The 15292-nt window shown below is 43.0% G+C and overlaps 1 protein-coding gene across 7 annotated transcripts in view; it reads right to left on the bottom strand.

Moving 5' to 3' along the window:
• SIPA1L1 (signal induced proliferation associated 1 like 1) overlaps window positions 1-15292 on the bottom strand; it is a 419939-nt gene that overhangs the window by 62245 nt on the left and 342402 nt on the right. For all 7 annotated transcript variants that reach the window (XM_089686855.1, XM_089686849.1, XM_089686852.1 and 4 more), the window contains one exon: window positions 8125-8243. In XM_089686855.1, coding sequence (XP_089542981.1) covers window positions 8125-8243 — 119 coding nt within the window. The remainder of the gene's footprint in view (window positions 1-8124; window positions 8244-15292) is intronic.

Below are 15292 nucleotides of genomic sequence, written 5' to 3'. Positions count from 1 at the left end.
TGCCAAGAGGCCTACAGCAACATTAAAGGAGCTGCAGGAATATCTAGCAAGTACTGGTTGTGTGGTACATGACAACAATCTCCTGTGTTCTTCATATGTCTGGGCTATGGGGTAGAGTGGCAAGACGGAAGCCTTTTCTTAAGAAGAAAAACATCCAAACTCGGCTAAAATTTGCAAAAACACATCTGAAGTCTCCCAAAAGCATGTGGGAAAATGTTTTATGGTCTGATGAAACCAAGGTTGAACTTTTGGCCATAATTCCAAAAGATATGTTTGGCGTAAAAACAACACTGCACATCACCAAAAGAACACCATACCCACAGTGAAGAATGGTGGTGGCAACATCATGCTTTGGGGCTGTTTTTTTCCAGCTGGAACTGGGGCCTTAGTCAAGGTAGAGGGAATTATGAACAGTTCCAAATACCAGTCAATATTGACACAAAACCTTCAAGCTTCTGCTAGAAAGCTGAACATGAAGAGGAATGTCATCTTTCAGCATGACAATGACCCAAAGCATACATCCAAATCAGCAAAGAAATGGCTTCATTAGAATAAGATTAAAGTTTTGGAATGGCCCAGCCAGAGCCCAGACCTGAATTCGATTGAAAATCTGTGGGGTGATCTGAAGAGGGCTGTGCACAGGAGATGCCCTCACAAGCCGACAGATTTGGAGTGTTTTTGCAAGGAAGAGCAAATATTGCCAAGTCAAGAAGTGCCATGTTAATAGACTCATACCCAAAAAGACTGAGTGCTGGAAATAAAATCAAAAGGTGCTTCAACAAAGGATTAGTTTAAGGGTGTACACACTTTTGCAACCATATTATTTTAGTTTTTTATTTTTACTTTCCTCCACCTAATAGATTTCAGTTTGTTGTTCAAATGAGTTGTACAGTTTATAGGTCACATTAAAAGTGGAAAAAGTTCTGAAATTATTCATCTTTGCCTAATTTTTTTACATCACAGAAACCTGACATTTTAACAGGGGTGAGTAGACTTTTTATATCCACTGTACATAGGCATGCAAGTATGCAAATTATACCAGTACCCAGTTCATACAAGTATGCATGTAAGTATGCAATGTATGCAGTTCATGCAAATGTAGGTATGCAGTCTATATTAGTAGGCATTTAACCACTTGCCCTCCAGAGGATTTACCCCCCCCCCCCCCCTTCTGACCAGGACGTTTTTTGCGTTCTGGCACTGCGTTAATTCAACTGACAATTGCGCGGCCATGCAACACTGCAACCAAATGAAATGTACGTTCTTTTTTTCCCCACTTTTGGTGGTATTTGATCACCCTTACGCTATAAGAAAAAAATTTAATTTCTTCATAAATTTAGGCCAAAATGAATTTTGCTACATGTTTTTGCTTAAAAAAATCCCAACACATGTAAACTAATTGGTTTACGTGAAAGTTAAAGTGTCTATAGTGGTATACAGTGGGGAAAAAAAGTATTTAGTCAGCCACCAATTGTGCAAGTTCTCCCACTTAAAAAGATGAGAGCGGCCTGCAATTGGCATCATAGGTAGACCTCAACTATGAGAGACAAAATGAGAAAAAAATATCTAGACAATCACATTGGCTGATTTGGAAAGAATTCATTTGCAAATTATGGTAGAAAATAAGTATTTGGTCACCTACAAACAAGCAAGATTTCTGGCTCTCACAGACCTGTACCTTCTTCTTTAAAAAGCTCCTCTGTCCTGCACTCATTACCTGTATCAATGGCACCTGTTTGAACTTGTTATCAGTATAAAACACACCTGTCCACAACCTCAAACAGTCACACTCCAAACTCCACTATGGTGAAGACCAAAGAGCTGTCGAAGGACACCAGAAACAAAATTGTAGACCTGCACCAGGCTGGGAAGACTGAATCTGCAATAGGCAAGCAGCTTGGTGTGAACAAATCAACTGTGGAAGCAATAATTAGAAAATGGAAGACATACAAGACCACTGATAATCTCCCTCGATCTGGGGCTCCACGCAAGATCTCACCCCGTGGGGTCAAAATGATCACAAGAACGGTGAGCAAAAATCCCAGGACCACACGGGAGGACCTAGTGAATGACCTGCAGAGAGCTGGGACCAACGTAACAAAGGCTACCATCAGTAACACACTATGCCGCCAGGGACTCAGATCCTGCAGTGCCAGACGTGTCCCCCTGCTTAAGCCAGTACATGTCCGAACCCGTCTGAAGTTTGCTAGAGAGCATTTGGATGATCCAGAAGAGGATTGGGAGAATGTCATATGGTCAGATGAAACCAAAATAGAACTGTTTAGTAGAAACACAACTCGTCGTGTTTGGAGGAGAGAGAATGCTGAGTTGCATCCAAAGAACACCATACCTACTGTGAACCATGGGGGTGGCAACATCATGCTTTGGGGCTGTTTCTCCTCAAAGGGACCAGGACGACTGATCCATGTACAGAAAAGAATGAATAGGGCCATGTATTGTGAGATTTTGAGTGCAAACCTCCTTCCATCAGCAAGGGCATTGAAGATGAAACATGGCTGGGTCTTCCAGCATGACAATGATCCCAAACATACCGCCCAGGCAACAAAGGAGTGGCTTCGTAAGAAGCATTTCAAGGTCCTGAAGTGGCCTAGCCAGTCTCCAGATCTCAACCCCATAGAAAACCTTTGGAGGGAGTTGAAAGTCCGTGTTGCCCAGCGACAGCCCCAAAACATCACTGCTCTAGAGGAGATCTGCATGGAAGAATGGGCCGACATACCAGCAACAGTGTGTGCCAACCTTGTGAAGACTTACAGGAAACGTTTGACCTCTGTCATTGCCAACAAAGGATATATAACAAAGTATTGAGATTAATTTTTGATATTGACCAAATATTTATTCTCCACCATAATTTGCAAATAAACTCTGTCCAAATCAGCCAATGTGATTGTCTAGATTTTTTTTCTCATTTTGTCTCTCATAGTTGAGGTCTACCTATGATGCCAATTACAGGCCTTTCTCATTTTTTTTTAAGTGGGAGAACTTGCACAATTGGTGGCTAAATACTTTTTTGGCCCACTGTATATAATTGCATTTTTATATATTTTTTTTTTTTATACCAGCAGCGATCAGCGACTTACAGTGGGACTGCGGCGGGCATTCTAACACTGGGTGGGAACCGACTAACCGCCACTGACATCCCAATGACACTAATACAGTGATCAGTGCTAATAAAAAGCACTGACACTGTACTAATGGCACTGGGCAGGAAGGGGTTAACATGTGGGGCGATCAAAGGGTTAACTGAGTGCTGGATGTGTTTTACTATGGAGCTGTGTCTGTGTGCTTCACTGTAAGCACACTGGTTTGCATGGCTGTGCACAGCTGACAGGGAGGAGAACTGTATTGTTTACATACAGTTCTCCTCCCGCCGGAGATCCTTGGAAATCACCGGGCGCCAGCGAGTAATCACCGGCTGGGATCCGCTGATTGACAGCTGCAAATGGCGGTGTCGGTAGGGCACGTGCATATCCCCTACCCAGAAATGCAAAATCACGTACATATACTTGATTTTGCGCACACGAGCCGCCCTGTAGCAGTATATCTGCTATAGCGTAAACGGGAAGCGGTTAAATATGTATGTACGGATGCCGCTTAAGCATCAGGTACTCATGCATGGATGCAGCTTAAGCATCCGGCACGCATGTGTCCCAATCATTCAGCACGCGTGTGTCCCAAGCATCCGGCACGCATGTGTCCCAAGCATCAAGTGCGCATGTGTCTCAAGCATCAGGTACGCATGTGTCCCAAGCATCAGGTACGCATGTGTCCCAAGCATCAGGTACGCATGTGTCCCAAGCTTCAGGTACGCATGTGTCCCAAGCTTCAGGTACGCATGTGTCCCAAGCATCAGGTACGCATGCACGGATGTGTCCCAAGCATCAGGTACGCATGCACGGATGTGTCCTAAGCATCAGGTACGCATGCACGGATGTGGCCCAAGCATCAGGTATGCATGTGTCCCAAGCATCAGGTACGCATGCACGGATGTGGCCTAAGCATCAGGTACACATGTATGGATGCAGCCCAAGCATCTGTACACGTGTCCCAAGCATCAGGTACGCATGCACGGATGTGTCCCAAGCATCAGGTATGTATGCACGCATGTGTCCCAAGCATCAGGTATGTATGCACGCATGTGTCCCAAGCATCAGGTACGCATGCACGGATGTGCCCCAAGCATCAGGTACGCATGCACGGATGTGTCCCAAGCATCAGGTATGCATGTGTCCCAAGCATCAGGTATGCATGTACGGATGCGGCCCAAGCATCAGGTACGCATGTACGGATGCGGCCCAAGCATCAGGTACGCATGTACGGATGCGGCCCAAGCATCAGGTACGCATGTACGGATGCGGCCCAAGCATTGGGTACACACGTACAGATGCAGCCCAATCATCAGGTACGCATGTGCGCAATTACGGTTCACAAAGGTACGCATGCAATAATGTAATACAATGCTGCAACTGTCCCACTTTCTAGAAGCATATTGTTTCAAAGAACTGCGTCAAAATGAAATGCACTTGGTTCCATGCTAGGCAAACACATACTGTTAAGTAAATAAGTATTTGATCCCCTGCTGATTTTGAATGTTTGCCCACTCACAAAGAAATGATCAGTCTAAAAATCGAATGGTAGGTGTATTGTAACACTGAGAGACAGAATAGCAACAAAAGAGTCAAATGAAATGCATGTCTAACAAATTTTGCACCGATTTGCATGTTCATGAGGGAAATAAGTATTTGATCCCCTTCACAAAATATGATTTAGTACTTGGTGGCAAATCCCTTGTTGGCAAGCACAGAGGTCAGACGTTTCCTGCAGCTGGCCACCAGGTTTGCACACACATCTCAGGAGGGATTTTGGCCCACTCCTCTTGGCAGATCCTCTCCAAGTCATTAAGGTTTGGTGGCTGACATTTGGCAACTTGGACTTTCAGCTCCCTCCACAGATTTTCAATCGGATTAAGGTCTGGAGACTGGCTAGGCCACTCCAGGACCTTAATATGCTTTTTCTTGAGCCACTCCTTTGTTGCCTTGGCCGTGTGTTTTGGGAACACCCATCCACGACTCATTTTCAATGTCCTGGCTGAGGAAAGAAGGTTCTCACCCAAGATTTGCAGTACATTGCCGCCTCCATCGTCCCTTTGATGCGGTGCAGCTGTCCTGTCCCCTTAGCAGAAAAACACCCCCAAAGCAGAATGTTTCCACCACCATGTTTGACAGTTGGGACGGTGTTCTTGGGGTCATAGGCAGCATTCCTCCTCCTCCAAACACGGCGAGTTGAGTTGATGCCAAAGAGCTCGAATTTGGTCTCATCTGACCACAACACTTTCAGCCAGTCCTCCTCTGCATCATTCAGATGTTCAGTGGCAAACATCAGACAGGCCTGGACTGTGCTTTCTAGAGCAGAGGGACCTTGCAGGCACTGCAGGATTTCAATCCTTGTCAGCGTAGTGTGTTACCAATTGTTTTCTTGGTGACTGCGGTCCCAACTGCCTGGAGATCATTGACAAGATCCTCACGTGTAGTTCTGGGATGATTCCTCACTGTTCTCATGATCATTGACACTCCACGAGGTGAGATCTTGCATGGTGCACCAGACCTAGGGAGATTGACAGTTGTTTTGTGTTTCATCCATTTGCGAATGATTGCACCAACTGTTGTCACCTTCTCACCAAGCTGCTTGACAAAGGTTTGGTAGCCCAGTCCAGCCTTGAGTAGGTCTACAATCTTCTCCCTGACACCTTTGACAGCTCTTTGGTCTTTGCCATGGTGGAGAGTTTGGAATCTGATTGTTTGATTGCTCCTGTGGACAGGTGTCTTTTATACAGGTAACAAAATGAGATTAGCAGCACTCCCTTTAAGAGACTGCTTCTAATCTCAGCTTGTTACCTGTATGAAAGACACCTAGTAGCCAGAAATCCTGCTGAATGATAGGGGATCAAATACTTATTTCCCTCATGAACATGCAAATCAGTGCATAATTTGTTAGACATGCATTTCTTTTGAATTTTTTGTTGCTATTCTGTCTCTCAGTGGTACAATATACCTACCATTTGATTTTTAGACTGATCATTTCTTTGTGAGTGGGCAAATATTCAAAATCAGTAGGGGATCAAATACTTATTTCCTTCACTGTACGTATCGAACACAGAATGAATGCAGCCCCCATGATGCTTCAGTGCAGCTAAAATGTAAACTCCTGCAGATCAAATGCAAGCTATTCTGGAGACCCAACTCCATTAAGTGCATTAATACCCCTGCAGGGGTGTATAAAAAAAAAAAAACAGGTGTACAAGTCCCCTGGGATTATGCAGGATAATGCAGTGAATAATCATGTCCTGTCTGATCATGCAACTCCCTCAAAGGAAATACTCACATACCATCATCCAGCCATAGATTGCACTGTATTTCTGCTACCTCTCAGGAGCCTCAAAAACTGCCAGCCACATGGGACTACAAACGCAAGCTAAAATCGCCGCTCATCTACGCCCTGCCTCCAGTGCACAAGTGTAGGCTACAGAGAGTGGCCCCATGACCTCTACTGGCTGAAGGAGCCCAATACGCATTTAGAGACACACCGCCTGGCCACACCAACAGCACACTGCCCCCAGTAGCCACTGGGAGAATGACCAGTCAGATTTTTCAAACAAAATACTGCAAATGTGAACTTACCATTCCCGCCGCAGGACTCTGAATCAAAACAGGAGTGCAACCTTCACCCATCATGGCGGGCTTTGTCATGCAAACCTTCAAGAACTTGGTCCTCATAATGTGAGTCCACTGCCTCGGACCTGTATAGCACCCCGTTGGAAAGCACTTTGGTCAGTATTATAGTGCACAGGGTTTCGTTATGCGGGGTCCAGCACTGTAAGTCTGCATTACAGGCAAAACCTCGAGGACTCTTCTCCTTACCCAGGGAGGCTTGGGTACCATCCATTTTGGCTAACAGCTTTCCGAATGGTTCAGATAAAAGTCCCTGATTCTCCAATAGAACCATTCTGGACCTTCAAGTATGCTCCAAGAGCCCATGCAACATCTCAGTGACCATCCACCTAAGAGACACTGGTGAAAAAAAAGGAAGTATTTCCTGTGTGGGAGGGGTTATATAGGGGAGGACTTCCTCTCCGACTGGTCAACCAGTGTCCATTCACCTATAGGTGGCATATAATCTACATAGTCATGAATAGCCTGCTCTGTGTCTCATGATGTATGATAAAGAAAATATATTAAAGCATCCACGAAGTAGCAGTCTGTACACATTCAAATCAAAAAATGTCTTGCTAAATATAAAACAAAGTGTCCACTGTGTAGGAAAATCTTCATGCATTTAAATAATCCTCGTAGTTTATCCAACCAGAACACCCAGTGAGTCGTCAAAGTAACACCACCATTGATCCAAATTGCTCCCTTCACAGCACACGAGGAGATACACTCACCAAAAAAAAACCCCATGCCTGTCTTATCTCAAGAGAGGCAATAACAACTTAGCCACTTCAAGTCCAGACACTTTCACCCCCTTCCTGTCCAGGCCTGTTTTTCTGGTACATCTCCTTGTGTACGGTGAAGGCAACCCTTTGGATTAGTGGTGTTGTTACTTTGAAGACAGTGTTCTGTTTGTTCATTCAAATAATCGTTGTACAATATCCAAATAATTTGCTACACAGTGAACACTTTGTATTATATTTAGCAAGACTTTGATTTGAATGTACATTTTGCTACTAGGTGGACACTATGCTTTATGGTGGCGCTATATAAATTCTGTTAAATAATAATATTGCAAGAGATGTTTTTTATTTGGTTTAGATTGTTGCATTTTACCTCACTTGATTAAATCATTAACTTTTTAATATTCGTTGTAGTTTTTTTGTCTATAACAATACTATATGAGGGAGCTGGCAGCTGGTCTTACACCTATGTATTTCTCAATAACATTTTAGATTTTATTTCAATGTTTTGTGTTTTATGCTGAGCACAGAGAGGTTGTATCATCATGGTATTTATATCATTCAAAAATGTAAAACTTACTGTCATTCATTACCCCCCAAAAATGATCTATGTTCAAAAATAAAAAGTGAAGATTCTAAAGAATGTTTAAATGTACCTGTCCCTGTTTGTGAGGAGAGAGATGAAGTACAGGATCTTGACGGATCAGTCTTCCTGTTGGGCTGTCTCTGTATGATGGATGTACCTTGGAAACAGCAGGCAGGTGACATGTTGGCTCTGTAACACAAACAAACCAGTTTCAAGCTCACTGTGGTAGTTGGATATTAAAATCTTTAGGGATACACATGTTTTCAGAGGGTTCTAATATAAGAAGAAAGCTGTACCCAGAGAAATACAAAGGATTTCTTTGCAGGTCACCTTCTTAAAAAGTCTCTTGATTTTCTGATCCAAGCACTGACCCAAAATAAAAATGCAGATCAGGAAAAAATGAAGACAGGACTCCTAATCTGCATACTTTTTTCAAGTCAGTACTGAAGCTACTAGATCAGCATCGCAACCAGGAAACTAGACAGAAAGGTCAGAAATGGAAGTATTTTCATGTCATCGAATTTCCTTTAAAGTGTTACTAAACCCAGGACCCTGCATTCACTATATCTGCTCTCCCACAGTATACAGAACATGGAAATGCAATTATTTTAGTAAATATAAACTGCTAAATACCTTTTCTCATCAGCAGTTAGAGCAGTCTTGTGACTTCTGTCAGTGTCAAACCGAGCACACATTAAAGCTTGTAGGAGTTTTCATACTGCTGTAGGAGGATGCAGGACCCCTGAACTTTGTCTAGACAGTGCTGATTGGCTCTGTGCTCATCACATGCACTCTCCCAAGACAAAAAAAAAAAAAAGACCTCTCTAGCAATACACATTAAACTGAGCATATGCAGAGTGATGCCACAAGATATGTCTTATCAGGAGATAAGAGGGGCAACACTGGAAGAAGGGGGGAGATCAGAGATGTCAGGATCAAACATCCTTTTTACACAATGCGGAGGATTAACCCCTGAGGTTCCACAGTGAGTATGACAAACATGCTTTACTGCATATACAGACTGATTTTACTATTGTGGGTTTAGTAACACTTTAAGGAAAATTAAACAGTTTTTCATTAAAGTGTATGCAGATAAACCTCAATTCAAAAAGTAATATCACATATTTTTAAAGCTTTTTAATGTTTATATAAACACTAAAAATAGACCTCCTTTACATTGGCGATTACCTGCATACATTGGATTCCAGCAGAAAAAAATCAGCAAATACTTGATAATAACGGGCCACTCAGGCTGTACAAAATAGTGACAGGCTGAGAGGAGTTGTCATTGTTCACATATATCCTCACACTCAAAGACATGGTTAGGCAAGGATGAGCGACCCTGGAGGCAAAAAGATGCTCTCGCTCAGTGTGCAGCTACGTGTGTACAGCATACACCCATAATCCCAGGCGCAAAAATCTGCTGATTCGGGATGCTGGAATCCAGTGTCTGCAGGTAATTGCTCATGTGAAGGCCTAAATGTCTATTATTAGTTATGTTTGGGCTGTAAAATAATGTATACCACTGAAAAGTGTGTTATATATCTTTATTAACTATTGATCATGTCATAAATTTAGAGTAGTCTTGTGTCTAATGCACACTTCCTGTGTTTTCTCAAGGAGTCCAATTAGTCCTCCTGGTTATCTTGAGACTACAGAACAGTCTGTGTTGTGGAGATTAGGATAGGGGTGCTGTGGACTAGTTTTGCAGAAGACAAACGTGCAGGTAATTTTTCTGTGCTTGTAGGCTCTTCAAAGGTATAAAACATTGTTACATGTGTATGTACAGATGTACTGCATGTGATTTACATATACTTAAGACTTAATACATGGTGATCCTGCTATGAAGGTCTTTGTCCAGGCACTTCTTTTATGGTGAAAGTGCTCTATCCCTGTCTCTTAACTGTGCTAATCTGTTGTCAACCCGTCGCATGGATTTGTACAACTGACCATTTCAACATACATTACGCAGGTCCGGTTCACTGTTGTCACAATCAGGAGACCAGGTAGCAGTTTTACAAATTTGAACAGAAGCTCGATGCTGAATAGCCCAGGAAGCACTGACACTCCTGGTGTAAAGGGCCTTAACTGAGCTGATAGATGCAACAAAAAATAGAGGATCAAGAAGCAGCCACACCCTTGCAAAAACCCTCATGAAAAACAATAGGGAATCAGACTGAAACGAAGTTGTAGACCTCAGATAAACGTTAACACCTAAATAATGAAGCACCTTCTTAGGATGCTTAGCATTATGACCAAAAAAGAGAGCAACACAACATACTAATTTAAGTGGAATGAAGAATCCACCTTAAATTGGAAAGAGGACCGAGGTCTCAACGCTACATTCTAGTGAAGGATCTTTGCAGGAAAGCACAGCAAACACAAACTCTGCAGACCACCAAAAATAAACTCTTGCCAGTAAAGAGCTATAAAGGAATCTCTCAAAGAGCATCAGAGAAGACTGCAGGTCAGACAAGGCCAAGTTAAGGTCTGACGAAAACGGAGGGAGGGGGAGGGTTATGCACAGGTGAATAATCCATGCGACACCCAACACAACACCTTTAACCAAGAAATGAGATGCAATAGGTCTCTGAAAGAGCATGAAGACATGATCAGTCCCTGGATGGTTACTCACAAGCTTCACACCAGGTGAAATAAACCTTCCAAGCATGATGGTACACTTTTCTGGAGGTTGACTTTCTAGTCTTAAAAAGGATAGGGATTAAACCTCCCTAATTCTCAAAACTTGCCATCAAAGCAATGTCTGTAAAGCACAATTAATTATTGAACACTGTGACGACAAGTGTGATCAGTCTGAAAGAGCCCACAGCTAGTCTTCAAAGAATTTAAAACCTCTAAATACTACGTTCTTCTTGGCCAAACCGGTGCAGTTAGATTCACCAGCATGCCCTCCACCTTTATTATTTACAGGAGGTGCAGAAGAAGCTTCAGTAGAAAGAAAGCATAGATTGGCAAAACTGGTCCCAAGGAGACACTAATACATCCATCGCTAACGCTAGTAGATCTCTGGTTCAGTTTGTAGTTGAATCAGGAAGCCAAGACATCCACATTTATCATCCCCCACCGCAGACAAATCACCTTCATTTGAAGGACCCAGTCTCCTGGACTCAGCTGCTTATGGCTCAGAAAGTCTACTTGCCAATTTTTCATTCCGGGAATGTGCATGGTAGAGTGGGCTGAAACATGAAGCTTTGACCATATCAGTTCTGCTTCTTCTTGAGTAGCTCAACTTCTTGTCCCACAATTCGATGTATGCCACAGCCAACTGTCATTGTCCAACTGCACCCTGACAAGGAGACCTCAAAGGCAGACAAAACAGTGTAGGGGGAACTAGACAATTCACTTAAAGTTCCAGAGTGTTGATTGGCAACTTCCGCTCCTCTGGCAACCAGGTTTCCTGAACCAAAATGTTCTCCAGAACACCTCTCCAGCCCAACAGGCCGGCATCCATTGTATAAACCAATCAATGCATCAGAAGGTATCCAATCCAGCATCTGGGTGGATATTCACTATTTCAGTGCTGACTTGGTTGTGGGAGTCAGAAGCATTGGCAGGTCCAAGTACTCCTGAAACTTGCCTCAGCAACTGAATAATTTAGCTGATATGCTCTGAGGTAATACTGGGCAAAGAGGAATGCATCAAAGGTGTCTACCATTTTCCCCAGCACCCTCATGCTGGCCCAAATGGAAAAACTTTTGAACAATCTCAGAGACTCCACCTGGGATTGAAGAGACAGGCATTTCTTCTGTGGTAGCAGTAATTTCATCTTAACCACATCGAGTACTAGGCCCAGACCCCACCAAACCTATCCATGTCTTTACATTTCGTTTTATGCTTATATAGGCTACTCAGTAATGCCTCGAACATGTGTGAATAAAGCAGATAATTTCTGCTATATCTGCGGTGAAATAACTTTTATCTCACAAAAAAGGAGGATAACAGGAATGAATAAGAAAGCCTACAACTTGTATTTTGGCTGCAAGATAGGAGACCAGGACAAGAGCTGGGCACCACATATATGCTGCAATTCTTGTGGGACGGCACTGGAGCAATGGTTGAATGGAAAAAAGGCATCTATGCCTTTCGCTGTGCCAATGATTTGGAGAGAGCCAACAGATCATGTTAGTAATTGTTACTTTTGTATGGTGCCTCCAACAAAAGGGCTAAATAAGAAGAAAAAGTTATCTGTGCACTATCCAAATATTCCATCGGCAATACGTCCAGTTCCTCATGGAGAGGGGCTATCAATTCCTAAAGCACCAGAATCCTTCGTGGTTGAGTCAAGTGAGGAAGAACCTGAAGCGTGTAGTCATCAACCGTCAACCTCACATGACCCAGACTTTCTTCCATCCACACCCACTGAACCACACCTCATTACACAAGTGGAATTGAGCGATCTTATCAGAGACCTGGATCTTCCGAAGAACAAGGCAGAGCTTTGGGGTCAAGACTACAACAGTGGAATCTCCTAGCAAGTGATGTTCGTACGTCTTTCTACCGTCATTGTCAGAAAGATCTGATCCCATTCTTCGTCCAGGAAGGTGATATTGATGTATGTAACAATGTTCATTGTTTAATCTCAGCCATCGGCGTATGCTATGATCCCGATGAGTGGAGGCTGTTCATTGATGCTTCAAAGGCGAGTCTTAAAGCTGTTTTGCTCCATAATGGCAATCAGCTGCCGTCAGTTCCAGTTGCTTATGCAGTTTCAATGAAAGAAACGTATGAAAACTTGAAAGAGCTTTTAAGGTGCATCAACTATGATGAACATCAATGGTCGATTTGTGGTGACCTGAAGGTGATTGCTATCCTACTTGGACTTCAAGGTGGATATACGAAGTACTGCTGCTTCCTCTGTGAGTGGGACAGTCGTGCGAGAGAAATGCACTATGCCAAAAGAGACTGGCCATTACGCCAGTCATTGCAGCCTGGAGAAAAAAATGTTAACTATCCAGCACTTGTAGACAGCAATAAGATCTTATTACCTCCATTACACATCAAGTTGGGATTAATGAAAAACTTTGTTAAGGCAATGGACAAGAATAAAGCAGGTTTCAAGTACCTGATTAGCAAATTTCCAGCACTTAGTGCTGCAAAAATAAATGAAGGAGTCTTTGTTGGGCCACAGATTCGTAAACTTATTCATGATGATGAGTTTCTTTCTCTGTTGCATGGAAAGGAAAAGGCTGCCTGGACAGCATTTGTATCAGTGACATCAAATTTTCTTGGAAACAATAAAACACCAGACTACAAGAAAGTGGTAGAAAAACTCATCCAGACTTACAGAAATCTGGGTTGCAACATGTCTCTAAAAATTCATTTTCTACATTCGCATCTGGATTTTTTCCCACCAAACTGTGGAGCAGTGAGTGATGAACACGGAGAGCGCTTCCATCAAGACATTGCAGCTATGGAAAGAATATATCAAGGTAAATGGAGCCCATCAATGCTTGCTGACTATTGCTGGACAGTTGTAAGAGAGAGCCCTTTCCTCGAATACAAGAGAAAAGCCAAGAGAAGCAAAACCGACACAAACTGAAGACAAAACTAGTGAGAATCCTAAGTATTAAAATGATTCAACTTAGCTTATGGCTATAATTTTTCTTGGTAATCCTATGCAATATATTATGCCATTTAGGCTTTGTTATGTAGTCAATATCACTTGCTTTATATTTGTGGAAAGACATCTATCTATATAATTATTGTGCATTATGTAGTCATTACGCCTATAGTAGAAAACTTTCCGTTTACAGTAAAACTAGAGCCAATTGACAAATTTCATTGTTATATTTGAACTCAGAATGTGAAATTCATTAAGAAATGGATCCTTTTGTTTCCAAAACTGGCAAAAAATAAAAATTTGTTGAACAGTGTAATCTAAGAATATAAGCTAACACATTCGTAAACACCCTGGGGTGGCTGATGACAAGTTGAAGGGTAATGCCACAAATTGATAGTAGCAATTCTTCACCGCTAATCCCGGAGATCTTTGATGAGGTCAGAAAATTGGGATGAGAAGGTAGGCATCCTTGATATCCACTGAAGCCAGTAAATAACCTTGATGAACCGACTGGGTGAACCCCATCCTGAGTGTTTCTATTTTCAGGAACTTGTCAAGACCCTTGAGGTTCAGAATGGGTCAGAGATCTCTGCATAGCTCAGGAACTGTGAACAGATTGGAAAAGAAGCCATGAGACATGTCCTTAACTGGCAGGAGTAAATGACTCTTATGACAGCAGTCTTTTTTAGGGCCAAAAAAAAAAAGATGGTCCAAACAAGCATTCTCACTTAAAAGGGCAGTGTGTCAATTCACTTCTTGAAAAGAGTTTCTGTCAAATAACACATGAGTCATAAGATCCTTCTCATGTGGACAGATATAGTGCCCACCCATGAAAGCTGTCATATGGAATGTTCCAACCGAGAAATTCAAAGCTCTTGAAAAGTCTTCCAGGAGCTGCCAAATGGTAGGATCTTCTGGACCAGATTCTCTGGAACATAAAAGCATGCATGTCATTCAGACTTTAAAGCAGAGTTCCACTCAAAAGGGGAAGTTCCGGCTTTAGGTCTTTGTCCCCTGCTCTCCATTAAGGATTGGCACCATTGGGGAGCGGGTACCTGAATTTGACAGGTACTCGCTCCCACTTCTGCTGTGATCGCCTAAGGCGATCAGAAGCGGAAGTTGTCCTCCCCCCTCCCTCCCCGTAGTCTTCTGGGACATGTTACAGGTCCCAGAAGACTATGGGGCCATTCACAAAGTGCAGCGCTTCTTGCGCATGTGCAGTGGGCATCCAGCTGTGAAGCCGCAAGTTGTCACAGCTGGGTGCTCACACTGAAGATGTCGGCGCCAGGGGGAGAAGATGGTCGGTGAGGACACCGCTGGACTGAGGGACAGATAAGTGACTGTATTTTAAAAGTCAGCAGCTACAGTTTTTGTAGCGGCTGACTTTTATTTATTTATTTTTTTCAGCTGGAACTCCTCTTTAAGGGCTTGGTAAACTCCCAATGCAGTCGCCACTGGCTACTGCAGAGCCACTGCTGCCAGAGAGGAGGACATCAATATAGCTGTATTTCTGAAACATCTTGAAGGGACCACTGCATAAAGACCAGGCTGTTGGTTCTGTTGAGTCCGCATGATCCTTGTATGTGCTTCCAGAAGGATCTTTTGGCTGTGTGCACCCAAGTAGATAAACAATGTGGTTTTAATCTGTGGCTGCTTA

This window comes from Staurois parvus, unplaced genomic scaffold (genome assembly GCF_062004578.1).
Source record: "Staurois parvus isolate SC_StPar_1 unplaced genomic scaffold, SC_StPar_1.0 ptg000414l, whole genome shotgun sequence".
Classification (NCBI taxonomy): Eukaryota; Metazoa; Chordata; class Amphibia; order Anura; family Ranidae; genus Staurois; species Staurois parvus.
The sequence above is the reverse complement of the archived record's forward strand: the minus strand, read 5'-3'. Positions and strand labels throughout refer to the sequence as shown.